The 27,304-nt window shown below is 44.3% G+C and overlaps 1 protein-coding gene across 11 annotated transcripts in view; it reads right to left on the reverse strand.

Annotated features, from left to right (window-relative positions):
• Positions 1–27,304, reverse strand: part of IQSEC1 (IQ motif and Sec7 domain ArfGEF 1) — a 281,322-nt gene that overhangs the window by 211,485 nt on the left and 42,533 nt on the right. For 6 of the 11 annotated variants that reach the window (XM_064432141.1, XM_064432143.1, XM_064432146.1 and 3 more), the window contains exon 2: positions 16,680–16,709. The exons of 1 other annotated variant lie outside the window; for it this stretch is intronic. In XM_064432141.1, coding sequence (XP_064288211.1) covers positions 16,680–16,709 — 30 coding nt within the window. Of the gene's footprint in view, positions 1–11,515; positions 11,747–16,679; positions 16,710–27,304 lie in introns of all 11 variants that reach the window. 4 more of the 11 variants (XM_064432139.1, XM_064432140.1, XM_064432152.1 and 1 more) reach the window with 1 other exon arrangement.

The raw sequence follows: 27,304 nt of genomic DNA on the forward strand, positions 1-27,304 counted from the left end.
CTTTAGATATAATTTAAAGCATTATTACTAGCATTCTTGTATTCATAATGAAAGTGATAACATTAAGATTTAAAATTTTCATTGTACTGTTTACTAGCTGGTCCACATGACTAATAACTTTTATTTTCTACACAAAGTACAGCAACTTTGGGGCTCTTCATGCACCATGCTCAGCTTCAGTATCATGAACATGATTTCTTGAAAAGAAAAATACAATAAAAAAACCCCAACCCATCAATATTCCCACCATGTGAATATTAAAGGAAAAATAAATTTTTGAGACAGATTAGGAATCTTAATAAGGGGAAATAAAAACATCTTATTTATCCAGTTCTGTAAGGAACTGCCTAAAGCATCAAAACCATCCAACACTCTTAACTCCAGGACATCCCATCCCATCCAGATCATTCCCAAATCCCAGCCCACCTCCCATGGCTACAACAGCAATTCCTTCCACTTTGCAGGAAATGGGACAAAGCAAGGGGACAGGGCTGGCACAGCCCTTGTACAAAATGACACCAAAAAGCCACTTCACATATTCCAGCATCAGTTTCCCCCATCTACTCAGCATTTCAAAGTGGGAACTGCTCTGTCGTGACATTTTCAGACTGCACTTTTCAAAGCAGCAGATCTGTGTTTCTACAAGCAGGAGCTCACACTGAACCAGGTCCTTCATCAAGGAACAAACACATTTCCCCCCTCAAATCCAGTTATGTAACAGGACACCAACCAGCAGCATCATCATTATCGACTTAACAGAGATCTCTGGGATTCTGAGATGGGAATTAATTATTCACAAACAAGTCCTCATTAACTAAAGCCATTATTACCCACTTACACTGGAGAGCTGGGGTTTAATAAGCAGTGTAAGCAATGCAAATGGAAAATTACTCAGAGATAGCTCAACTATGCTTCCAGAGCCAGCCCAGCTCCTGCCAGGACACACATTAAGGGAGCTTTTCCCAAACCAGTGAGGGCTGCAAAGGCACTTCCACAACAAGGATCTCTCACTCAATGGAAAATCAGAATGAGCTCTCTGCATTAAAATAATCTACAAAAATCTCAAATGCACCTCTGTGCCCTGAGCAACCTGCTCTAGGGAAGGTGTCCCTGCCCACGGCAGAGGGGTTGCAAGGAGACGAGCTTTGATCCCAAACCAGCTTGAGATTACAACTCACGAAACAGTTCCTCAGCAAGAAACGCTTATTTAATGATTTCTGAATGTAAGTGGACAATATTGATTCCAGATCTCCAAAATCTCACAACTGCCAGCTTCAAAACTTGTTGTTATTAATTAGCAACTATCACACAAGAGCCAGGGAAACAGGGGCAGATTCCAGTGCTGGATAACCCCCTTTCCATGGCATTGTTTCATTATTCATCAGAAGGTGCTGAGGAACACGGGCAGTGTTATTTGATCAAGCAGCAAGCTTCTAAAAATATTTTCAGTTCTATTTATTGGGAACTTGATTCTATTTTTTTCCTTTGTATAAACCACTTGCACAGCAAAGTGCAACACAAGCCTGCAGCCACCGTCATAAACATGCCAAGGAGGAAGAAAAAGCTCAGACCAATCATTCATGTGGCAGAAATCCCACAACCTTTAATAGGGAATGGAACTCTTTATCCAAACACATTACCTAGGAAAAGAAGAAAGTGAGATCTCCCTGCCCTGCCCCATCTGTGCCCACCACAACCCTCCCTGACGTTCTCCCTTCCCATGGCTCATCCCCAGCAAAAGGATGGAATTATGGAATGTAGGACCATGGGATATCCTGGAAAGGACCCACAAGGATCACTGAGCCCAGCTCCTGGCCCTGCAAAGCCCACCCCAAGAAGCCCAGCACTAATTAGGACATTGGTCCAAGAGCAGGGTAAACTTCAGCCACAGCTCCCTCCCAGCAGGTCAATGCAGGCATTCCATAGCCTGGGCTGAGCCTGTGTGCAAGCTGCACCCTGAAAATGGGCACTGGCAAGCTGAAAGGGCCTGCAGACGTCTCTGGAGGTGTTTTAGTCTAATGAGGAGCCCAAGGAGTCACCAGTGTGTGTTTTGGGACAGCCAGTTAGGGAAGGCACACAGGAGAAACTGATTCCCCAGCAAAGACAGCGCTGGGGGAAGGGAGGAGGAAGGGAGGAGGAAGAAGAGTTGCACCTCCAGCCTGAAGTAAGACCAGAAGGAAGTCAGGCAGTGATGGGGATCGATCTGTGACCTGCCTGCAGAGCTCTTACAGACCCCTGGGACAGGTTTCTGAAATCCGCAAAGCATTTCTGACGCAGTAACTCGAGCCACGTCAGAGAAGAACGGCTTGCATCGCACTCCAGTTTATTTCTCCAAACAAGCAGAAAGCCCAGCACAATACTGATGAGAAATCATTCTGCTGTACCTCCAAAGCACCTCTGCTTCCCCAAAAACCACCCACAGCAACCCAAGGGAGAACTCACAGGGAGCAGCCAGGAGTGCTTTTAACACAGGAGTCCTAAAAGACGGACGTGACAAAACCTGACTAACAAGAACAAGCTGGGCTCCTGCCCAGCACAGGCGCTGGGCATTTCTAATAACAAACCATCAGAAAAATCAGAGACCATTTCAAACACAGAGAGGAGCAGTCAGGGATTGAAAAGGGACAGCGAGCTTTCAGCCAAGGTACAGCAAGGGGGAAGAGGCATTTTAATAAAATGCTATTAATTCAGCAATAAACAGACATTGTTTTATTCCCTAATAACATATAGAACATATTTTAACATATCTATGTTAAGCATATCTAACCCAGTTAAAGCTGTACACTCCTAGGTATTCATATGATGAACACAGGGATTTTTTTTTTAAAGACATTTTCTTAGACATCTACAAATTCCTTCATTTTTAGGCTAATGCCACCTCCCTCTTGGCTGCAGAAACCCAGAGCTGCTTGCTGAGCCTCCACAGACACTTGGAAGATGCTATATTTTTACTTAATATTTACATCTAATGAGAAATGGGGAGAAAGAATAAGACACTTCACATAAATAAATTCTGGCTTGGTTTTTAGCCAGTTTCTGAAGTTGTTTCTAAGCCAGTTTAAAGCACACGAGGTGGCAGTGAATGAATTTTTGCTGCATAGTGTCTTTTTAAGAGTAAGGAACATCCATTATGAAACTATAAAAAGCAGCAATAGCAAACTCTGCTGTGTTTATCTTATCACTTGACATATCAAAACACCCACTTAGTATCAGCATAACAGACAAAAGTGTCCACAAAAGCAGAATTTTGCTCTGTGTTAGGAATACTTGCCCTTATTTCAATGGCAAGTTTCACCAACAGCAAGCACTCTTAATTGTGTGCCCTTTTTGAATCTTTGTGCCACTGCAGCCCTGCCTTCCTGCAATGAGAAGAAAGGTGAGATGTGAATGGGATTTAAGTGCAGTTCAGTAAGTATTTGGCAACAGGCTGCTGTTCCTCATGCATTCAGCACCATCACTTCACACCACAGCTTCATGGGGAGTATTTGGGGAGGACTGTCCAGGGACACACTTTGGAAGGGAATTCCTAATGAGCAACTGCATTCCAGCATTCACATCCATCTGCTTTCATTAACCTTACAAAGGAGATGATTTATTCATCATAAAGATATTAAAATGCACTAAGCCTTCTCTTATCTCAAGGTATTTGTCATTGTTTTGTACAGAAAATGGCACTTAGGAGGCTGTTTGAAGTCACAGTCACTTCTTTTTAATTACAGTTTACAGTTAATTGCCTCCTAGGGGAGAGACTCAAAGGGACTGTGGCTGAACCAGGGCTCTGAGAGGGCACAGGTCTTACCCCAACAACTGGTAGGTGAAATCCCACTTTCCCTCACCCCCTCCCTTGTGCCTGGTTACCTCCAGCACCTCCTGCCCCGAGCAGAGCCCTGAGCTGGGCCACAGCCCCCAGTGCTGCTCACACAGCCCCCCTGTCCTCAGGAACCCCAGGACAAAATCCCTACTTAACATCAGGCAAGGTGAATTAAAACCAGTTCACCAAAACTTTGAATCACAGAGTAGTTTGAGTTGGGAGGGACCTTAAATCTCGTTTTGTTCTATGGGCAGGGACACCTCCCACTGTCCCAGGTTGCTCCAAGCCCTGTCCAGCCTGGCCTTGGGCACTGCCAGGGATCCAGGGGCAGCCACAGCTGCTCTGGGCACCCTGTGCCAGGGCATCCCTACCCTCACAGGGAAGAATTTCTTCCCAATACTCCATTTAAATATCTCCTCCTTCAGCTTAAAAATCCATCCTCCCTTGTCCTCACCATATTTTGTGGTCCTCAGTGGGACTGAGCTGATGTGGAAGTTACCTGAGGTCATCAGGTTATCAATAGCCATCAATGCCAAGTTTGTAATTTCCTGCCAATTTGCTTTTTTTCTGAACATTTTTCCATTTTCCCACCATGGACACCCTACATTATTTCATGCTCTACTTCTCCCTGTAAGTATAGGCATCTTTCATTATCATAGATATTGAGGTAATAGAATGCTGATATTCTGTGCTATCTTCTTCCCAAATACTAGCCCAGTAAAATACCTCTTCTGGAGACAGAGTTTAAAAATCCTATTCATTTAATGTGCACAGACACACACAAAATCAGTGTTAACCTTTTCTTCCTAATTTAAAGTATTTTCTGTTTTGTCCAATCAGTTTTTCTGCTTACTACAGCCTCAGTTTAATCACTTGGTTAAATTATTGATCAATCAGCTGAATCACAGATATTTTACAGCACAGGACCGTCCAACAGGATATTCCCAGCACTCCAGGGCAGAGCAAATCTTCAAGTGATTCTTTAATAGCTTTTTTGATTCAGCTGTGAGTTCAGGGACAGAGAAAAAATAAATTGGAAAGAATATTGGAATTCTTGCCCCATTGCTGCTCTGGTGGAGCTGTGGAACAGCTTATCCCTCTGTGCCCTTCACACTGCTCTGCCACCTCTTTTTTGTCCCCAGTTTGCAACCTCACTCTCTCTAACCTACCAACACCCAGAGGATAGGGAAAAATGTTTTGAGATTACTGGCAACTGTGGCTTTGAAGCAATTACACTTGGAAAGAGGAGAGAGGAAGGGCTACAAACACCTGGTTTAAAATCACCGTCCTAAAAATCAGCTCCACTCTCCTCTCACAGCCAGCTCATCCCAAGTGCCCAAAGCAATAGGGAGCTTCAAGATACTTTGGTTCTGATAGCAAGATACTATCCCAACTACGGTGCTACATCTTTTTTTCCTAATTAAAAAAACCCAGAAGCCAACCACAAATGAACCCAGACACAAGAAGCACAAGTCTGTCCAAACAGAACTCCAGGGAAGACTCTTCCCTTGACACTGCACTCCCACCTCCAGGGAGCTGCAGGAACAAAAACCCAAATAACTGGTATTTCCAGCTATTATGGACTCCCTGGGTTAATAGTGCTGCTTTTCTAACCTTCAAGGTGGTACATGCCATTTTTAATCCAGACCCATCCACATGAATCACCCTACAATGCCAAGCAGGTCATTCCACTCCATTACTGGCACCCCAAGCTCATCCTTAAGCTTTTCACAATAATAAAGACACAGAAAACCAATTTCTTGGGCTGTTTTTGTTTTTTGGGGTTTTTTTTCCCTCTCTCTCTCTCTATTTCTCCAACTTTTAGAATCAATACTTTCTCTGAAGGAGAACAGCTGTTAAAATTGAGTGCTGAGCTCACCATCTGTGAGGTGGTTCTCTTGAACAGAGAATTTCAGAGTGTGTGGCTGATGGTTCCTGCCAGTGCTGTTCACATTTGCAAGTGCTTGCATGCAAGACAAAATGAACAAAGCCCAACAGAAAAAACATTCTGTTTTCAATAGAAATTACTGAGCAAGGTGGTATAGCAAGACTTCAAGGAAATATTCTAAATCTGGAAACCTAAAAATATCTCTCTGCTCTGAAAAGGCTCAACCATTCAAACCCTTCTGCTTTCATTTCCTGGTGTTCCAAAAAGCAAATCCACATCACACCATCTCTCAACACCCCTATTTTCATCTGGGCTTTTACCAGCAGTTCATCTAAGCATCACTTAAGTGCACATGAAGTTTTAATGTGAAAGGTGCTGCGTGTGCACAGCAACTGAAGGGTAAGACCTCTACAAGTCCATTTTAAAAACTTGTACCTCCCCAAAAATGAGCACAAAGAATAAGCTTCTGTTTCCTAATGAGAATTATTTACAGTTGCATGGGATCCATGTGGCTTGGACAGATGTTGGACCTTCATCAGACAGGCAGTTCATTTGCTTTTCCAATGCTACAGGAAAACAAAGATGCTCCAGCCAGAGTTCGCACATCACTTGGAGAGTTTATGGAAGGAAGGAAGAGTTTAATTGGAAATAGCCCACGGGGGTCAGTGCTGACTGTCCACTGCTTAGTTCTTACATTTAAGAGGAATTTCCTGCCCATCACACTCTGCACTACTGTTAGGAGAAAGGAGGACAAAGCAAGAGCTCAGGGTTTATATCGCAGGAGCCAGAAATTAAAACTCCTCTTTTTCAGACCTTATTTTCTACTTGCATAATTTTATTCCCTAATATTGCCCACCTGTAGCTGGCACTGAGAACAGACAAGTTTCAGGAATCACATTGTCCTTTCTGAATAAAGAACCAATAATTAATTTACAGTCTTATTGTACCTTTCCACCCTCCTTCTATTGTTAATTATCCACTGCCTAATAGCCTCCTACATCCTTTCAAGGAGTAGGTATCAATTTTGCCACTGGCTAAGTGCAAAAAAAAAATTAAGAAATAATCAGCTTTTATGATTCCCATCTAATCCTACACCTTTAAGATTGACCTGTTCTGGCTGAGAAACAGCACCAGGATATTTGGCCTCCAAGTGATAATTAAAAAGCTCATTACAGAACCCCATTAAAGACCTCCATAAAAGCCTCAGCCTGGGAGTGGCTGCGGTGAGGGAGGGCAGTGCTGGGGAGGACTCAGAGGCCATCTGCCCCTGGTGTTTGTCTGGGAGCACTTCCCTGTTTAATTTTGTACACGAGGAAGCTGATCCCACCCAACCCTGCAGGACGGGCTGTGGGATTTGGGGGATATTTCAGGGTATAGCTTTAATGGTCTAGTGTAAATTAGACCTGGGGTCACTCTGGGAAGGCACAAGGTGAAGGAGGACGCACTAAGCACAGTCTGAGAAGTGTTCAGGACTCAGCAGCACTAACACTGAAACACATCTGGGAAACCTCTGCACTCAAACACTGCCACCCAGGAGGCTGAAGGTGAGAAGGACAATCCTGCTCCTCCTACATCAGGACTGTAAGGGGCTGTCTGTCAACAAACTCTCCAAAATATAGACACAGTGAGGTCAACTGAAGAATAACCCTTGAGCTTTTCCTCTGGCTTGTCCAGCCTTGCTCAGCACATGTTGACACTGCTTCTACTACAAAATGAATTCAAATAAAAGGGAAAGAAAAATATATCAAAGCTTCCACTCTTTTTGCCTACACAGTTCCACTAACAAACACATACATATGTCTGCATTTGCTGTGGAGATGAGACAGGAAATTAGAAGAATATTCTTTTTGGTGTGATTAATATACATGGAGTAAGATGTATTTAAATGTCTTAAGAATTCTCAAAAACTTCTTTAAATACTTAAGTCTTTAGCTATATTTAACACTGACATAAACCAGGACTGCTTCTCACTAGGACTTAAGTCAACTATTTCTTATGAAGCTGGGTTTGGAGAACTGACTTTGACTTTCAAATGAAGGCGAATCTCCAGAAGAGATTGGTTTAGACTATGAAGGGAGCTCTATTTCTGCTATCAGTTTCAAGTGCCCTTTGCCTGGTTCCTCTTTAACACCCCAAAGCAATCCACACAGAATTCCCCCCCCTGCAATGTGCACACCCCTCAGTGATGACACCTTTTCCCAGATACTCTTCTGTGCTTCTCCAAGGTGTGGCAGCCAGGCAGTGGAAGGGTTAATACCTAAATCCAGCAGTGCCAACTAACTCACAATGAAATTATTTGTGGAAGTGCAGCACATTTTAGAGCCATGGGATTACCAATTCCATTGCAGTGCACAGCCACAGCTCTTGAAAGACCAGGGATTATTTAGAAGAGATGAAGTGCACAACCAAAGCAAGGCTCCAGCGCCCTCCTGTCATGCCCTGGCTGCTCTTCACTCCTCTGTGGCTGTGCCTCAAAGGCTGCTGTCCCCCTGGCAGGGGCACACCTTGGACAGGAGGTGACTTACCAGCAGCTCCTTTCAAAGCAGCTCCTTTCAAAACCAACAGCAGCAGAAATAGATAATGACAAAAAAATCAAGAGCTGTAAGAGCCCAGGCAAGCCAGGCTTATCTCAGTACACTCTGAGCACATAATAAATGACAATGGGCGAGCTGCAATGCTCATCTTCATTGCAGAGTGGAAACTTCCCTCAATTTATGCATCAAAGCAGAAGGGTTATGAGAAGGCCAGCAGCTGAAATGAATTCTTGCTGGATTTTCTGATATTTGCTTGAGCACAAAGGGATGGTTTTTACCCAAAACAGAATAATGTTAAGTCACCCTAATTCATGCACATGATAGGTTTGCAGGATCCAGAAAGGATGTCATGGATTGCAGTTCAAGGTTCATTTTAATGAGCAATACACTCCAATCTTTACCACTTCTAAAATTTAAACATCAAATTTCTTTATATAATAAACAAAAATAAGTGAAGAAACTGAGAGCCTGAGGATACCCAGAAAACATTTGTTAACTGTGCTCTTGGAACACTTCAAAACATGGCTCTTGAGTATGAGATTCATCATTAGTGCACCATACACAAGGCAGGTGAAAGAAAATTTGACTAGGAGCAAGTCAGTTCCTGCTTATCTTCTACAGGCTTGTTGTATGGTAAATGTACGTAGTATTTCATGCAGCTCTATTAATTTTAGTTCCAGTCTCTATTTTTGTGTACAGATACCGCTTCTTGAATTAAAATTCAGAGGAGGAATTCTTATTCCCCTGGTACAGTTAATTATTATAAATAAATCACAGGGGTATCCCAAGTAATGTGTTTGATTTAATCAACGAAAAGTTAATGAGGCCAAATTGATGCAGAAGTTAGGCAAGACTAAGCTGACAGGGATTTAAAGATCTGTTCAGCTCCTGAGACTGCAGGACAAAAAGGGATTTGAGCAGTGAGGGTGTGTCTCCCAGACAAGGGAAAGGCTTCACTTTGTGCTCCTCTCCTCCTGAGAAGACAGCTCAGGATGGGGCAAAGCAGGGAGGCACTAAAGGTTACAGCTTCCACTCAGGAGGTTTTACCAAAGAACTCACAGCTTACAGCCTTCACTGAGCTTTAATAACCAGGAATCTCCAGCAAAGCCTTTCTTTTACTGCCTTTTGTTCATCTTTGAGAAGGGGCAAAATCTACAGCTCCACTTAAAAACCCAGCTACAACAACATCAGCATAATTTGAAATCAATACAATATTTGGCTACTACAGTCACAAATGCAAATGAAGCTTTAGCCCTGACTCCAAGTATTTATAATCCATTTTGTGGAAACCTGAAATGTTCTTTTTGTCTTTATGTTTTTAGTAACTGTTCTCAACTCCCCCAACACAGTTTGCTCACTTCATCTTCCATTTACTGACAATTACACTTACTGGAACACTTCCAAAAGCATCATTAAACAGCTCAGATAAGGAACTAGATACCTGAATCATGGTTAATTCCTAATCCAAGGACCATTCTTGAGCTACAGGGGCTTATCTGTGTTTTAGGGGCATAAAACTACCTAAGACACAGATTAGGAAAGCAAAAAAATAAACAAGGGCCTTGAAAGTCATCAGATTATTTTCACAGATCTATTTTTTGCTGCATATTTTCCTGTTGGATGGAATTAATCTAACCATGACCACCTACATAAAGCAATGAGAGCAGGAAGAAAACCTGGGGAAGTTCTGCCTTTTATTTAAGTTGTCGGCGTGCAGAACACTAGAAGGAAAATTGCTTTAGCTTCAAGTCCTATCCAGAAATGTCTCATACATGAATTCTTTTCAAAGAAACAAATTATGTGCAAGGAAGCAGAGACTTTTTTTTCCACCAGTGCAGAGGCAACTCCTCAACAGAAGTGCCTGTCTCCTACTCATGATCCCAGCAGTTTGCACATGGATTTCCAATAGCTGGTGCAGACGATTTTCAATGTTCTGCAGAGAAAATTATGCTGGTTAATTCTGTTCCTAAAGTCAGTTTTTATTCCTGTCCTCACAGGGCTCTGTGAATAACACTGCATCTCCATTACAAATAAATACAAAAATAGAGCAACTACTTTAAACCCATAAGAGAGCTTCAGACCACACCCTGTCCCCCTCTGAAACTCTGCCACAGTGGGGCTGGAGTTGGACTCTGAGATCCTTGTGGGTCCCTTCCAACTCAGGATATTCTGTGATCCCAAGTGCTCCGTAGGATTTGCTCTGTCCCAGTTCTGTTTTCCAGGACTGAGACCCCTCAGGCAGCTGCAGGTGGCTGAAGGAGGGGAGAAATGCACATTTCTCCTGCCCACAGCACACATCAGGGGAAAAGCCCTCCAAGAACATTACAGAGCACAGAGAAAGTACAAAACACCCCACATTTCCCCTTTCTTCATACTCCCATTCCAACCCCAAGATGCACCCAGCTTTTCCTGTGAATTCTAATAGAAAAGAACAAAAGCAGCCGAAAGAGAATGGCAAAATAATGAAAGAAACTCAAACTACTTTATAAATTCCGAAGAGCAATCCTCTGGCACTGCAAGCCCTGGGCTCCCCGAATTGAGCTGTGCAGACATGTTGCTCATTAAACAGCCTTATCTCACAGATAACCAGAGCAGCCCCTCCAAGAGCTGGGGATTGAAATGAGCTGCACTGAATTAATGTGAAACCACTCACAAAGTTTTGTCCTTCTGAGATTGCAAATTCAACAACCGCCAGCCCGTCGAGAGAATTCTGTGGAGCACAATCACACTGGGATCCATAAATTACAGCTGTCTGTTTCCAGTGGAAATAACTGTGGGCAAAACACTTGCATGTGCTGCTTTACCCACCTGGATAGCATCCAACATTCAGCCAGACTTGATTCTACTTTTCAGTAGAAAAAGCAGAATTGCAGCATTTCAGAAGTCAAACTATTAATATATTGCATGGCTAGATGCAAAAACTTCATCTGCTTGCAAATAGACACCTACCTGTGTTTACACAACTCCTGCCAAAAAAAACCCTCAACATCCCTTTTTCCTCTAATTCGCCCATTCACAATGCTCTTGGACTTCCTTGAGGATCAAGTCTAAGGGATTGGTATTAAGGGGGCGTCTCAGGTTTTGCTGGGTGTGAATTCAATGACCATCTGTTAGAGGCAGGGCAGTTCTGTCCATTGGACAGTTTTCTTTCTCTCTCCCACAATCCTCCCTCCAGGAAATATCTTCTGTTCCTGGGCCAGTGAGTGTCTCTGCATGGCTGATAAAATTCCATCATCCCATTGGGAGAAGCTCCACCCAGGAGGAGGAGCCAAGCATTCCTACCTGGATAGAATCGGAGATTTTGGGACACCACAGCAGCCTTTTTCCAACTGCATTCCCAGAGGAGCAGCTTTCTTCTCCACTGCATTCCCAGAGGAAGAGCAGACCCATCTAAACCACCACGGGACCTTCAGAGGAAAACTCCACCCTTCTGCAGGATCCCTGCTCCAACAGAACCACAGCTGGCACTGCAGGAGGGCTGAGCCACCATGGAATGGGACTGCTGCCACCACCCTGAAACACAGGGGGTCAGGTCTTATTCTGACTCTCAGTGGTTTTGGGGTTTTTTGTTTGTACTATTGCATTTGTAATTTTTTTTTTAGTTTTCTTAGTAAAGAACTGTTACTCCTGCTCCCATATCTTTGCCTGAGAGCCCCTTAATTTCAAAATTATAACAATTGGGAGGGAGGGGGTTGACATTTTCCATTTGAGGGAAGGCTCCTGCCTTCCTTAGCACACACCTGTCTTTTCAAACCAAGACGGGGGGGAAAACAGATTGATTTCATGAGGACACTTTTGTGCAAAACATTGGTGGCGTTGTGGCTGTGACAGAATCATTTGCAGCACCTGAAGTTAAAGTGATGAAACATCATGAAGGGCCTGAAGATTATCAGTAAGAAATCCAGAAAAATACAAATCCACATGAAGAACAGAATTATGGGCACCTTTCGAGCACCATCTAACCACAAACACATCCCTCCTGCTCACCAGCACATGCAGCTTAACCTCCACAGGCAAGACACTGGGACTGAAGCGAAGAAATCTGGTTGGCTCTATGTTTCATACAATTTTGGTGGAGGGGGGGAAAAGGACTTTTTTAACATGACAAATGTATCATCACTGTTAGAGATGACATGGAAGTAGTTCTGACAATTTGATAAATGCATTACTGTCCTTTCATTCTGAAATTCAGATTAAATCTTCATTTGAAAGCCACTGGAAGCTCCACAGCCATCTCAACTATCAGAAGCTGTTTCCATATGTTTTATTTCTGTTAGCAGCAATAAAACTAATTTAAACTAACATCAGGAGACTCATCAGATTCCACTCCACTGGAGAGGGTCAGCCTGACATTTATGCAAAAAATCTATTGGAAGAAAATTTGGGAAGTTTTAAAATTACTAACAAGTGATGATTTTGCACATTTTAAGGACTGGTGATAAAACCATAGCAGAGTCATTACAGAATGATTAAAACCAGCCAGAAAAGGCCATTTTTACATATAGACACTGAGTCATTTAGATGGCACAGCAATACATTCCAACTTGAAAATTAGCTTTACAAGCCCCTCTGTGTTTAATTGTACTTTGCAGGTTCTCAGGGAGGAGGCTGAGTCACACAGTTCAAGCAGATTTTCCCAGAGTAAAACAAAACAAAGAGTTCCTAAAACTTTGCTTCCTGCTGGACTTTCTGTGCTGCTGCCTCCCTGCAGCTGGTCAGGGTCTGTTACACAGCCCATCCTCCCCCTCCACCCAGCACAGGATGAGGCTGATGCTCCACAACTCTCTCCTGCTCTAAAGTAAATTAGACAATTGCTGTTCCACTTCATCTAATGTGCACCTTTACAAGGAACCAGCCTTCCTGTGCGGTCCTCAATAGACACAACTGCACACGTTTCCTCCATCTATTACAGACCAAAAAAAAAATCACAATTTTCTTTGCATTCAGCTAAAGAACTTAGCTGATGTTTTCCCCATAATTAGCACTTCAGCTGCCCTTTTTTCTTACTTCTTATTTTTAAATTAAGTTTCAGCCTTTTCATTATTCCTGGGACTGTTTCATAGCTCCTCCTAGGACACCACACCTTTCTGGCAACAGCCTTGGCACCTCCCAGCTCAGGAGCCATGAAATCCTGTCCTTTTATGCAGTTTTGCTATAACTTCCTTCATGTGGTACCTTGTTCCTCCTTTAAAAGCACACAATTAGGAAGGAGCAAGTGGAAAGAAACAAAAAACCCAAAAGATGTTGTTTCTGGGCAGGTTTCAGAGGTTTGCTCATCAGAGCTGCTCTCTGAACCCCTCTGCAACTCCCTCTCCTCAAATCCTCCAATGGAGATTTTTGAACACACAAGGCCTGTGCAGAGGGAAAAGGAACATCTGCTACATAAACCTTGAGACAATCTCTCCAAACTTTGACAGGATATACTGCCCACAGACATCTTCATCGTGGCTGTCACCTCACACCACTAAATATCAAAACGCCTTGTAAAACAAATTGCATTTTCTCCTGGAAACATGTGAACAAAGACAGCTAATTAAAGCAGCTCGTCACACTGACAGCTCCACATTGTGTGTGTGCATTGCACCTCAGAATGCAAAGTGTTCAAAGCAATCTCCCCATTTCAACAGATTTAACAAATACCTCAGCTTAGGAATTACATGGCATTCCCCAAAGGGAAGCCAACATGAGTTTATTACAGTACAACTGTATTATAAGCAAAAATAATTTTAAGGGCTTGTACAACAGGATAATTCATGATTTTTTTGTCACAATGAGAAAGCCAAATGAAAGAAAAAAAGTCAAGCTGATTTTTGGCTGTTTAAATGTATTATTTGGAATCATATTGCTTTGCTGTGTCAGTCTTGTCTCTGCACAGATTCTGTGTTTTCTGCATTTCACAGCACTATAAAACATCCTGTGGATGCAATTTCCTCGTTACAAGCAGCTATAAAGCTACTGAAAACAAATGCACCAGGGCATCTGAGCAACAGTGTAAAATTCCAGGGCATCACTTGTATTGGATATTCCATTCCAGCATGGAAAACACCAGCTATTCCAGGCCAATCTCTGGGTCAGGAGCCTGATTATACTCACCCAGCTGGGAGAGACCAACATCTCTGGCTGCATCCCAGGTTATTTGGCGTGATCTTTTAATACCTTCAGTGGCAATGGCTGAGACTCAACCAATCCTAACCAATACTTCCCTTTACTGACCACAAACACAAGCCCTTCTAAACTTCACTCCAGCTGCTGTCTGTGCAGTTAACACTGGGACAGGACATTTTATCCCTGCCTTCCCACCTGCTCGTGGCTCCTTTCACCCCTTGGTTTCATGGAACCACCTGGCTGGCCAGCATTTGGATTTGCTGCTATTTTGCTGATGCCTCTGTGAGCAGGAACAATGATCTCTCCAGAGATTAAGCACTATTCCCCAGACTGCCCTGATCATTTCATTTGAGATAATTACATTTTATCTTCATTTGCCAGAAATAAAGGAAAACAGTGGGAAGCAAATTCACCACAACATAAAGATGCTGCCCAAACATCAACAGAGCTTAGGGAGCTTTTGCCCAAGACAAGACCACAGCTGACCAGGATGCTGTGCAGGCAGAAACACAAAAGCACAGCCTCAGTGACATTTCACCTCAGAGAAAATGCAGTTTAAGAGAGAGGATAGAGAACTTACACTGATTGCCTGCTACTGCATCAGTCTGGTTAGAATCAGAGAAGTCTGGAGCTGTCTTGGAGCAGCTCAAGCTCACACTGAATAACAGAATTAATTCCCTGGACAGCCTCAAACCAAGATGGTAGCAGCACCCCAGGGCTCAGCCTGGCTGCCCCCAGGTCCCTGTAGGAACACAGGGTGCTGATTCCCACCACAGCCCAGCCAGGAGGAATGGGCCCCATAGGGCACTGACAGGTCCCAAAGGGGCACAAACCCGAGCAGACCCTTCCTCCCAGGTGGGAATGGCTCTGGCAAACACCTTCCACCAGGGCCTTGCCTTGTCAGCCCAACCACCCTGACTGAAACTCCACAGTGCAGGAGCCAGGGCTGGAGTTTGGTTTTCAGGCAGCACCAAACCAGAGCTGAAGCCAGAGGCTTTCAGCTGTGCCTGGGCACTGCCTGAACCCCCCAAACACACTCTGCAAGAGAGGAGCTCCACACACACACATCACTGGAGTAGCCAAATCCCACAGGAGGCTCAGGGACACACAGGAGTGATCACTGAGGCTGAAACACAACCACAGTGCTGGAAATCCTCAGGCCAGGGGCATTGCTTCCAGTCTGCAGCAGCTGACCAGCATTAGTCCTTCCACAGCCTGCCAGCACATTGGCAGCTCTGCTGAGAGCTAAAACCCCACGGAAAGAATGTAGTGATGGCCACAGGCATCCCACTGCAGCCTTGGGATCAGATCCAGCTCAGTTCCTGTGCATTGGACAGATTCCCACCTCACCCCGCCCAGCCTCCAGCTCAGGTCCACACCACACTGATCCTGAATTCTGCTGAAGTCAAAAGCCCTCGAGAGGATCTTTAATCCTTCCCTACAGACTTCTGGTTTTCTATATGATTGTTCTGCAGCTCACCTGTTCTTGGGGATAGTCTGCACACCTGTAAGAACTGGATTTTAATTCTGCAAGGGGTTTTACCATAAATAAACACAATGCCTTAAGATGCAATGTCCTGATAGTCCCCAAAACACACTGCAGGGAATTATGGTGAAGCCACAGTCAATATCATGAACCTTATTATCACTGATCAATAGTCACACTGCTGAGGCACCTGCTTAATGGCAATGCTGTCATGAATATGGAACACTTTCAGATTCAAGGATGGACTTTTTACTTCTCAGTCCTGTTGAGAGAGCACTTTTGCAAGCTCTACAAGCTTGATTCAGCCACGTGTGCAGAGAGGCAGGAACAAAAACCACCCCTGAGTGTAAAACACCAAGGGAGTAAGCTGGAAGTAAAGTATCTGATAATTACATGAAATTCTGCACATTATCTGAACCTTCCAAGTGTAGAATGAGCATTGCAATAATGAGTCAATGAAGGCTCTCCCTGTCAGGTGGAAAAGAGGAGACTGCTAAGAAAGCCAGAACAAGTCCATGGACGTCCCCTCAGCACAGATGCTGCCCCAAAACTGGCAGGCAGCTGGCACACAGCTTCCCAGGGCACAGGGCTGGCGAGCAGGAACTTGGATTGGGAGCACCAGGAACTAACCATAAATCTTTGGTAATGATCCAATCCAATCCCTCACTCCCAAACCACACTGGAGACAGAATCATTCAGTATCTTCTCCAAGGGAGAGGAACCTTGACTCAAAACACTAATGGCATGCTAAGCACAACCAATAATGCCCACATTAAAAAAAAAATCTTTTTATATTTAATGCTTTTAAATAAAGTATTTTCTTAGAACAAAGACATCAAGATGATGCACACATACCTGAGGCTTCTTGAGCTGTCACCTTCAGACCTGTAAAGTAATACACAAATACTTAGGACACAGTTATTTCCAGCATTTATCATTCAAAAACCATGTACCTTCTCAAGCATACTCTCCCCTCTGTGCTTCAGTGAGTGTCTCTGGGGCTTGTTGTACTTTTTCTGCTAATAAGACATTTAGAAAAGAAACACATCTACTTAGGCTTCAAGGAAATCTATTAGAAGTTAAAACCCAGTTAACAGATGAAGTCAATAACTGCAATATTAAAACAGGTGACACCCTCTGAATCCTCAATAAAGATCTTCCTCAAACATGCACAGAGATTTATTTTCCATCCTTACAAGTGGGAAGCAACACTCTGACACTATTCTAGAAGCAGATTATTTTATACATTTTAATTTTTGTCTTCATCTCTTCTTCACACTATAGCTGAAAAGGTCAAAGGCAAATAGTTCTGGAATCCAACACAGCTTCATCAGACACTCAGAAAGGGCCAAGGTTGGCAAATAAAGGTAATTTAAAGTCTTTAAAACCTCATGCTTTTGTGAATTTCAGAAATGTGCAAAAAGGAGGGATAAGAAGTAATAAATTACAGAGGGGCAGGTTAAAGGCGAGATAATTTCATCAATCAAACATGAAACAAAGCCTCTCCTCTTTCCCCAATAATTTTAAGCAAAGAAACTTAATTCAGGATTATTCACACTGAAGAGAATTTAATCTCCAAGGAGAAATGGGAACATGATATTCAAATTTCAGGACCAAACAAAAATCCAGAAGAAAACAGAACCATTTGCCCAATTCCTTTCCTGCCTCACTCCCAAAGCTGCCTCCCCAAAGACAAGGGGAGTTCTTTAGGAAATAAAGAACAGGTGAAAGCCAGTTGTTTAACAGAGACAGCAACTTCAAAGCAGTTTTCTCAACACAGAAGTCCCACGAAGCTGAGCTGAGCCCAGCACTCCCAGGAGTAATGAAAAAATTAATGAATCCCGTGCTTAAGTGCCACCTTCCCACACTCAGCTCTCAGCAAATTCCATCTGGCAGAGCACACACCTTACGCTGGGAAAGATGTTCCTGTAATTGCTTGTGCTTTCAAGTTCCCAAATGCAGGAGACAACAATTAATGGCTTAATTTCCTGCCTTTCCTCTGGGCTGGAATAACAAACTCATCCAATAGGGAGAACGTCTCCCAATGCTCCAAGGATGCCAGTGGCACTGAGGTGGCACCAGGCACCCCAAGCCACCATTCTGCAGCACAATTCTCCTCTCCCCAGAACCTTGGGACTGTTTCCAGTGAGGTGAGGTGATCTCCAGCTGATCACCTCCCAGCACAGCAAACAGGCAAAGGGGGGCCCACCACCCCTTCTTTATTTTCAGGTTTCCCAGAAAAGCTGAGAAATTTCGCAGCGGCTAAATTTGCATTTTCAAGGTAAGATTTACTCGAGTAAATTCTGAAGAGTTGTTCAGAGCTGGTCAATTTTGCTCAGGGAATGAGTAATTGGTGAGTAGGGCTGAATGAACACAGAGCTGAAAGAACCCAGTGCTTGTAGTTTGAGACAAAGCATTCGATTTTCTTTAAGCATTCTTTGAAAGGCAGGATTGGGGATCGATATTTAATGTTTCTGCTCACACAGGAAGCATGTGCTGGGCTCCGGGTTAGCTTTTCTCCTTTTGACCCACACAAAAGAAATGATACTGGCACTGCTGAGACAAGGAGAAAGGTGAAAAGGCTTCTGGCAGTATTTTGCATTATTTATTTCAAGGTAGACCTTAAAGGAAAAAAAAAATTAAAGCCCACAATATATAGAATATCTTCTGTGTTGTAGTACTTGGAACAGCACAGGTTCCATTTAGATATCTGAGTTATATCACTGATGAGATAAATGTCACACAACGTTCTCCAAGATTTCTCCTCAAAGCCCTGGATGGTTTCCAAGATTTCATTTTGAATAGAACCAAATATTACAATATTGCACTCCTATTGAAGTGCAAGTTTGTCTTCTTCCTGACCCCAGGAATTTCATTCTCAGTAGGAAATACAGTGAAACACATAATTTTTGAGATTGTTATAGCCAAGAGAGGCAGACATTATTTTCCTATCAGTAGTAATTACTGTAATTTCATTGCAAGCAGAGGCCAGGAGGAACAGGTACCACCATAACCAACCTTGAACCAAAAATCAAATGTAAAAAAAAAACCAAAAAACCCCAGTACCTGAGGTTTACAGGGGGCTGCAAACTGAAATGACCATTAAAATCCTGAATTATTTTTGAGTTTAATTAAGTACTGCCATCACTGTCTGTCAGTCCATATCCAAAACATGGATATTTCAGAAACTAGCTCCACTCAGGCCACCAAAGGATTTCTTGTTGTCACTACTGTCCTCCTATAAAAACTCCATGCAGGAGAACAACAATCTTGGCTTCCAGCTGCTGACTTGGTTGTCCATTTTACAACAAACCATCCTTGGTGGGAAGTGTCAGCTCCTAAAAACTGGAAGCCATTTACAGGAATAACACAATTTCAAAGAAAGCGTTGGGAAAAGCACAAGATGGAAAAGTCCTTCAGATTGGGAGTGTGAGAGGTTCCCATTCCCAGGTTTCTTGTTCACTGAGCTGACAGCAGGACCTCAAAACCCAGCAGCAGCAGAGCTCCTTCAGTGGCTTTTCCTCATCCCAAAGATTTCTGCTCACACCAGCACGAAATGTTCAATTCTCCTTATTCCCCCCAAGAGCCATCAAAAACAAGCTGAAAGCCCTTTGGCATCTGATTTGTTGCTTACACCTAAAGCTGCACTTAGAAGTGGAACAGCACAAGGTAAAGCTGCTTCCAAAGGCAGCTCCAGGACCAGCTTTCCTCTTGCTCATTAAAGTAATAATTTTCCAAACTAAACACTGCTCAGAGCCATCAGGGTGTGTGATATGGACTGAGATACACAACTGCCCCTGCAACAACTCCTAGCTGGGCAGATACTTTATCTGGGCAGCGAGTTATGGCAATGTCCTGTAAAAGAATACAGCAAGTCGTTTTAACAATTTTGAAACTCTGTTTGCCTAGGATTGATGTTTGGGTGTGCACAAAATGGTACAAAACCAGCCAAAAACAGAAGTGAAACCTTTCTGTAAGAACCCACAAGTGGACAGAGCTTTAAATAGCTCACAGAGCCACCCCTGTGGTAGGAATCCCACTCAGATCTCACCTCCTTGGAGCTGTCACTTCATCAGAATAAAAAGAACTGGGGAAAAGCCAAGGTTTCTAACAGCATGTCAAACATCCACTGAATAATCAGACTCCATCTGAAATGCATCTTCTCACAAGCCACAAGAACTGATGTTACTGCAGGAGACTCTTGGAGTACACAGTAACCACATATTACAGAGCATTCTAATTCCATTTCTCACAAAAGGAAAAGATTGAACTGAATCTTTACACAGCACTACAAGGATCAATGGATTTGATTAAGCCTTGCTTTGAGCACAGAACGTGCCTCAAAACCAAAACTGCACCCAGCACAGGCTGTTCTGTAGTGTATGAAATCTTCCAGCATCTGTAATGCAGAGGAACAGAGTACCTTCAAGGGAGAGAGCCAGAGAGAATTCACTGATGGCTACAGAAACGACACTCCTGGTATGAGGAGCAGGGAACAGTCTGAGGCTCCTGCAGGTGAATGTTCTGAGCAGCATTTCAGATCCAGGCAGATGCTGCCAGGAAACCTCGAACCCCATCTAAAGGCTATTAGAGCTTTTCAGGACTGTTATTTGAGCCTGCTGGGTGTGAATGATGTTCCATGCCCCTGTGGATCCCAGCAGATGCGCAAAGCTCTGCCAAGGAAAGCAAGGAGTCTGGGAAGAGCAGCCTCAGGAACGGAGTCAACCTGGAATAAACCCTCCCAGCTCAGACACAGTCCTGCCCTTACACCCCTGCTTAAAGGGTCTGGATCAGCACCAGAGCACTGCCAGCAATGTATAAACTGGGAATTGACTTGGAAGGGACTTTAAAGCCCATTTCCCATGGGCAGGGACAGCTCCCACCAGAGCAGGCTGCTCCAAGGCTGTCCCACCCAGCCCACACCCCACAGACACAGGCAGTGCAGATTCTCCTTCCCAATAACTGCTGTGGCCAGCAAGGCTCTGTGTACCAGCTGGAGTCAGAAGATTCTACTGGGCTGAAGACTTGAAAGAAGTGGTAAAAAACCCAGCAAGAACTGCCCAGTCACTAGCATTTTAACAAGGTGAGTGTCAGGATGAGAAAAACTATGAATTTCACCACTAATTAAGTCCCTTCAGCAAGATTCAGTCATTATGCACAACAGGGCACAACAACACAATTAAACAAACTCATCGTAGCCTCCCACAAAATTCCCAATAAGCTATAATGGCACCAACCTCACACTAAGGTCCCAGGACTTTTGGTAACTTCAAGATACAAAAAACCTGTATCTCCGATCATATTCCATGTTTTTAAACACTGGCTGCATGTCATGATGAATGTATCAAAAGCCTTCTGGTTCATTTGTCTCAGTGTTCCTCACACTTCAGCTCACTGGGCACCAGTCCACTGCTCCCACCCTCAAAAACCCCCATAAATACATTCTGAGTGCAGAGAGCAGTTTAGATATCCCACCACCAAGCTGAAAAAGAAGTTTCCATCAAGCCCCAAACAGTGTAAGGTTTAAAAGTCACATCAGCCACGCACACAAGCTAAATTTGGGCTGCTTCTTGGCCCATGATCTTGTGGCAGCTCGAGCGGGAAAGGACAGCACCTCCCACGTGGAGTGGATCATGCAGACGAGTTCATATGAGCTAAACCTGTGAATCACCCACTGCAGAATCCAAGGGCACTTATGTAAGAAGCATTTTCAGGCACCATTTTGAACAAAAGGCAGTGGGGATGTGCCCAGTTCCTGCTGAGTGCTGTGGGTAACCACCAGGTACTGCTGGAAGTGCTTCCCCCAAAACCAGACAACTCCCAGGTGTGGCCCAGGAGCACCCACACAGGGCAAGGAGCTCTGCTGGGCTGTGCAGGAGGGCGTGGTGTGAGCCCTGTGTTACAGCACAACACAAGACTGACTGCTTAAAAAGAACCTGTTTGTTAAATTGACTGGATTTTAGACCTACAACCACCAATTAACCATGTTCAATGAGACAGCACAGTATTTCACCCAGAACATCATTAATCACATTCTTTTTTGTCCTTATTTTCTCCAACTCCCATTAAAGAAACTGACTTTTTAGCCATCTTAAGTGGCAGTTAATATTGCAGATGCCCTTTTTTTTTTCCACACAGATTTACTCTGTGCAGATTGTGTGCACTCCTATTTGTGCAGCGCACCTCCAGCCTCAGCAGAATCCCCCCATTCCAGCTCTGGGAATGCACTGTTTGTGTGGCAGTGACCACAAAAACTCTTCGGTCCTTACAAAGCTGTTACACACAGACCATGAGAAAATACAGAAAAATAGAAATATAGATAGAAAATAGATATAGAAAATAGACTGTGAGAAAACAGCCTTCTTTTTTTTTTTTTTTCCCCTTTAAAGTGAATTCTAACTATGAGCCTGGACAGGAACACTGAAAAGAGCCACTTCCATATATCCCATTTCTGCCGTGTTAGGCCCCAGCAGACACATCTCAGCCCACGAGAGGCAGCAGACACTTATCTCCCACAGATAACTCACTGTATTCTCTGCTCCAGCCTGGCCATCTGGACACAATCCTGAGCTCCAGGGAGCCCTGCCTGAGCAGGGAGGTTGGCCTGGATGACCTCCAGTGGTCCCTTCCAACTTGAGCCATCCTGTGATCCTATGATAAATACCATGGAAATGCAGCTCCTGGCATATGGTCTCCATAACAAGCTTGTTATATCCATTCCTGGACTGCTTACAGCCACTACTGTCCAAGAAATGTCCCTTCCAAACTCTCAGAGCTCTCTGAGGAGGGATTTGCAGAAGCCCAGCCTGATGTCCCTGCCCAGCCACCGCTCTGTGCCATATGCTCCGAGCTGGCTGTGGAGCACAGCCCTCCCCACCTCACCTCCAGCCAGCAGGGGTTTTAATAACCTGGGCTCTCTTGGAATAGTTTGGAGGAGCAGCCAGGCTGCAAAGCAGGCAGCCTGTGCTTCCCACCAAGGTTGTTGGGACCATCTGTGCGCTCGGCAGGAGCGGAGCAGCCTCCCCCTGCAGGGAACAGGGGCACCCCGGCAGGTGCTGCCTCCAGCACAGCCTGGAGCTGCCTCCCCGACCAGAACAGCCCTCACAAACTGCTGAACACAGGGAAAACTTGGCATTCTGCACCTAACTAGAGGAATGCTGCTAGCCCTGCGACCAGGGCAGGGATGTGCCATTGCCCTGGCACACCTGGGGCAGCCCAAAGCTGCTGTGCTCCAACACAGACAAGCTGGGACATATTTCGGTTCTGCCCAGGGGGTTTGGTGCCAAACACAGACAAGCTGGGACATATTTCGGTTCTGCCCAGGGGGTTTGGTGTCACCTCTGGAAGGCAGAGCAGAGCCAGCAGCTGCTCTGCCCCGTGCCCACCGAGGGGCCTGGCACATGTCAAAACACTGTCACCGATTCTGGCCTGCTCTGTCCTCAACACTACCCCTCCAGGTGCACTGAGAAGCACAGAAAATGGGATTGCAATCAGTGGGATTCCATGGGATGGAAGCACAGCCAAGCAGAAGACACAGGAGGAAGCTTTGCTCCCTGCTCCCCCTCCTGCAGCAGACGGGGAGTTTGGGGTGTGGAGGGTCTGGAGGAGTGAAGGGCTCCAGGATAACCCACCCCTGCTGCCCCTCACCAGCTCCTGTCTCATGAGATGAAGCCATTAGGCTGCACAGAGCAGCCAATTGATGATCTAAGTAAGAGCCCTGCCAAAGGGCCATATGGAAGGGAAGAAAATATTTCGCTTTGACAAGCGAGGGGTGATCTAAAAGTCAGCATCAGAAGGAAGACTTGAATCTCAAGTGGTAAAATATGAAAAAAATATCCTTGGTTTATGAGCTCTCAAAACCATTTTACCTCTTTTCCTTGCTCCCTCTCCCCTTCAATTGTTTATAATTTGCAACAGCTTTTAAGAAAAAAAAAATTCAGAAAACTGAAAGGCTGCCTCCATTCTGTTTGAAAAACACCTAATTCTCACTACATTTATCATTTTTCAAGTGAGTCAATTCCTTATTTCCCCTGCAGCGGAAACTTTCCAATCCAGTTATTTCTGCACTTTTGACCTGCAGCCTTGTCTGTCCCTACCCCAGCTCAGGGAAGAGCAACTTCACAACCAAAATTCCTTTAAATGTGCCTTTCCAGCTCAGTTCATTAACTGAGGTGTGGAGTACCTTTTTAACAGCTGAGGGAGAGAACTGCAGTTTAACCCCAGAAGTGCTGAGGAGCTGCACAGGAAATTTTTAATATCTAACTGCACATCAGAAATCTCCCCCCAACATTCCTGTCACCACCTGTTTTCTGCAGAAAGACAAGGCAGTATTAAGCAGCATTAGCCTGTAGCAGTCACCTGCACTGAATGTGGAATAGTGAATACAGAAGGCATTATTTCAGCTTAAATTGGAGCAGAAGTGGAAAGCTACAAGGACAGGATTATTTAAGACCTCTTTCCATTTCCAGGTAAGGCCTTACAAAGAAAGAAAAGTCTCTCTAAAACTGGGGTCTAAACAAGCAGCTCATCCTTTTATCCTATATTCAGAAAAAGTGAGACTTTTCAACAATCATGGCTCCAATTATGGTTCCTTTTAGAGATCCTTCCTGCCTCCAACACCAGCTAAATGGTTCTCAGACTATGAAGATACTCACAGCAGAACACTTTATCATCAATTCAGCCACTCAACATGCAATCATCAGCCATAAACATTTAGAAAATTATCGAATCAAGTTTCATCCTTCATTTGTATTGAGTATTTCTATGTTCCTTAATAAAATCCTCTGCCTGCAGAGGGTTGTTGTCAAAATGTACTTTGGACACAGGCAGGATCAGAGAGTTAAAGACCAAGAGCCTTCAACAAGGATGAAATATTTTCTGCACATTAAATTTATGTCCTTAATCCTCAGGCTTTGGAGACCATTACAGCTCTCCCCTTATCTTTCATACAAGACAAGATCTATGTTTACTCCATGAGGAGAAAGAACAGTGACACTGATGAGGACAACTGCCATCAACCCTCCACCCCAGGAATTCGTTCACTGACCCAACAATAATTACAAAACCCAGCCCTGGAAACCTCCCTATGCAATTTCAACTGAGGCACTTTACGGTGAAATTTTCAGGGTAAATATACCCAAGTCCCATTTCCAGGGGCATCTGCTCGTTAAATTCCACACACAGATTTTGAGACATCTGAGTGATTTGCCATTAAAACGCCAAAGATATTTTCTAGAAAAAGTTGATGGTGCTTCTACAGAACAAACTAAATTGAACACAAAGATGTAAGAAAAGTGCTAAAGCCTCAACAAGCTCACCCTCTGCATTAACCTCACCGCCTCCACTGGCAGTGCTCGGGATGGTGCCAGACATGAAGAGACCCTGAAACATTTGGAGTCACAAAACCTGTGCTCAGTGGACTTGCTGAGACCTGCCCTGGGAAGGGCCCTGTCACCACTCAGGACAGGAGCTGCTGGACTCCACAGATCATTTCTGGTACATCACAGAATCCCAGAATGGTTTGGGTGAGACAGGATTTTAAATCCCATCCAGTGCCACCCCTGCCATGGGCAGGGACACCTCCCACTGTCCCAGGCTGCTCCCAGCCCTGTCCAGCCTGGTCTTGGCACATCCAGGGATCCAGGGGCAGCCACAGCTGCTCTGGGCACCCTGTGCCAGGGCCTGCCCACCTTCACAGGGAACAATTCCTTCCTAAAGGATGTTTAAATCCAGTCACTTGGATGACTGTGTTCATCTGCCCCTGAAGCCAACCTGAGCCCCTTGGGAATTCCAAATGCCACAGGAGTTCTGCTGCCTTTGATGTAACTCTTTCCTCCAATTAAGACTAAATTATTAAACCTGAAAAGAGTAAGACAAAACATAACTCACCAGACAGACTGCATAAAGAAAGGGATTGAAGTCTTCAACTTGTTTTATTTCAATTCTCAGTTAAATCTGTAGAAACACTGTAATTTGTAACTATTAAGTCTGCATGCAGAAGCTACAAAAACACCCAGACAATCCCATAGTCAGGATTCTTGGCTTCTCTCTGGATGCCTGGAGGCCTCAGTTTCAATTATAATGGCTGTACTTACAGCTAATGGTTTTCTTGCTATTAGTCAGCTTCCATCTGTCCCACAACCTGCAGTGGTTACTGGCACAGCCACCCCCATAGAAAATGTCCTTCCTTTGAGAATCTGGAGGTTACAGGTTTTTGAAATTATCTTGGCACTGAACGGAGCAACACAGCCCAATTCTTCACTTCTGAAAAATGCCTCAGAAGGGTTTTGGAGGTTTTTTTTTGTTTGGTTTGATTTTGGGATTTGTTTCAGTGAGTTTTTTTGATTATATTTTAGGGGGCTGAGTGGGGAGAAGCAGTGTTTAACATGGTTTGTGGGGTGGCTTTTTTCCTTTCTTAAAATCAGTCCCCAAACACAAGCTTCAGTACCATCCCAACTTTCAGGGAGAGTTTTATGCACTAATCCATTCAGCTTTTAGAAGCTTTATTTCAAATACATTCTTTATCCCCCATAAGTGTTACTCAAACACTCCCTGAGAGATCCCTGCACTATCAGCTCTACCTGGTTTTCCCTCAATTTACAGTTTGGTATTTTCAATTGCTTCTTGACATTGCCACATCTTATTTCTGTCCTTTAGGTCAAAGCACTCTCCAGCAGCTCACACCATCCTGGACACCACCAACGAGTCTTCAGAGGTTTTGCTGTTGAATGAGGGTTTTTGGTGTTTTATTGTTTGCTTGTGGTTTTTTTTTTTAATCCTCAGAGGAAAAAAATAAATTGTGTCACTATTCACAGTAATATATTTCACTCTTGTTCTTGCTTTTTGGTGGCATAACCACCTGAAGTGAAAGCAGATCCTGTCCATCTCCACTGGCCCCTAGCAAGAAAACATTCACAGTTCTGTACCTCTGAGGTGAGTTCTCTCTGCTCAAAAGCACTTCATTAAAAAACAAACAAACAAAAAAACCAAAACCAAACAACAAAAAACCACCAGGTTCCCCAGGATGGCTGCTCCATCCCTGGCAGGGCTGGAGCAGCCTGGGACAGTGGAAGATGTCCCTGCCATGGCAGGGGTGGCACTGGATAGGCTCTGAGGTCCTTCCAGCCCAAACCAGTCTGGGACTCTGTGGTTTCACTAGGCATTATCTCACCAAGCTGATTCTCTGCATTTTGGCCCATCTGCTCCACCACAGCTACAAGAACCCAGCTGAGAGCATCCAAGCCATGGTTCCCCCAAGAGAGGGGCCTGCAGCTCTGCTTGCTCCCCTGGCACAGCGAGCAGAGGGCAGGGCTGAGCAGGGAACATGGGCTCAGCTGTCAGCCTGGGCAGGAGCTTCTCCACACATCTGAGAGGAATGACACGTTTGTCTTTCAAACAAACTGTAGGCTGGCTGATAAATGAAATTAGACATTAAAAGATGAAAGAAACAATAGGGAAAAATCCTAAATTCCATAAGAATT

This window comes from Passer domesticus, chromosome 9 (genome assembly GCF_036417665.1).
Source record: "Passer domesticus isolate bPasDom1 chromosome 9, bPasDom1.hap1, whole genome shotgun sequence".
Taxonomy (NCBI): domain Eukaryota; kingdom Metazoa; phylum Chordata; class Aves; order Passeriformes; family Passeridae; genus Passer; species Passer domesticus.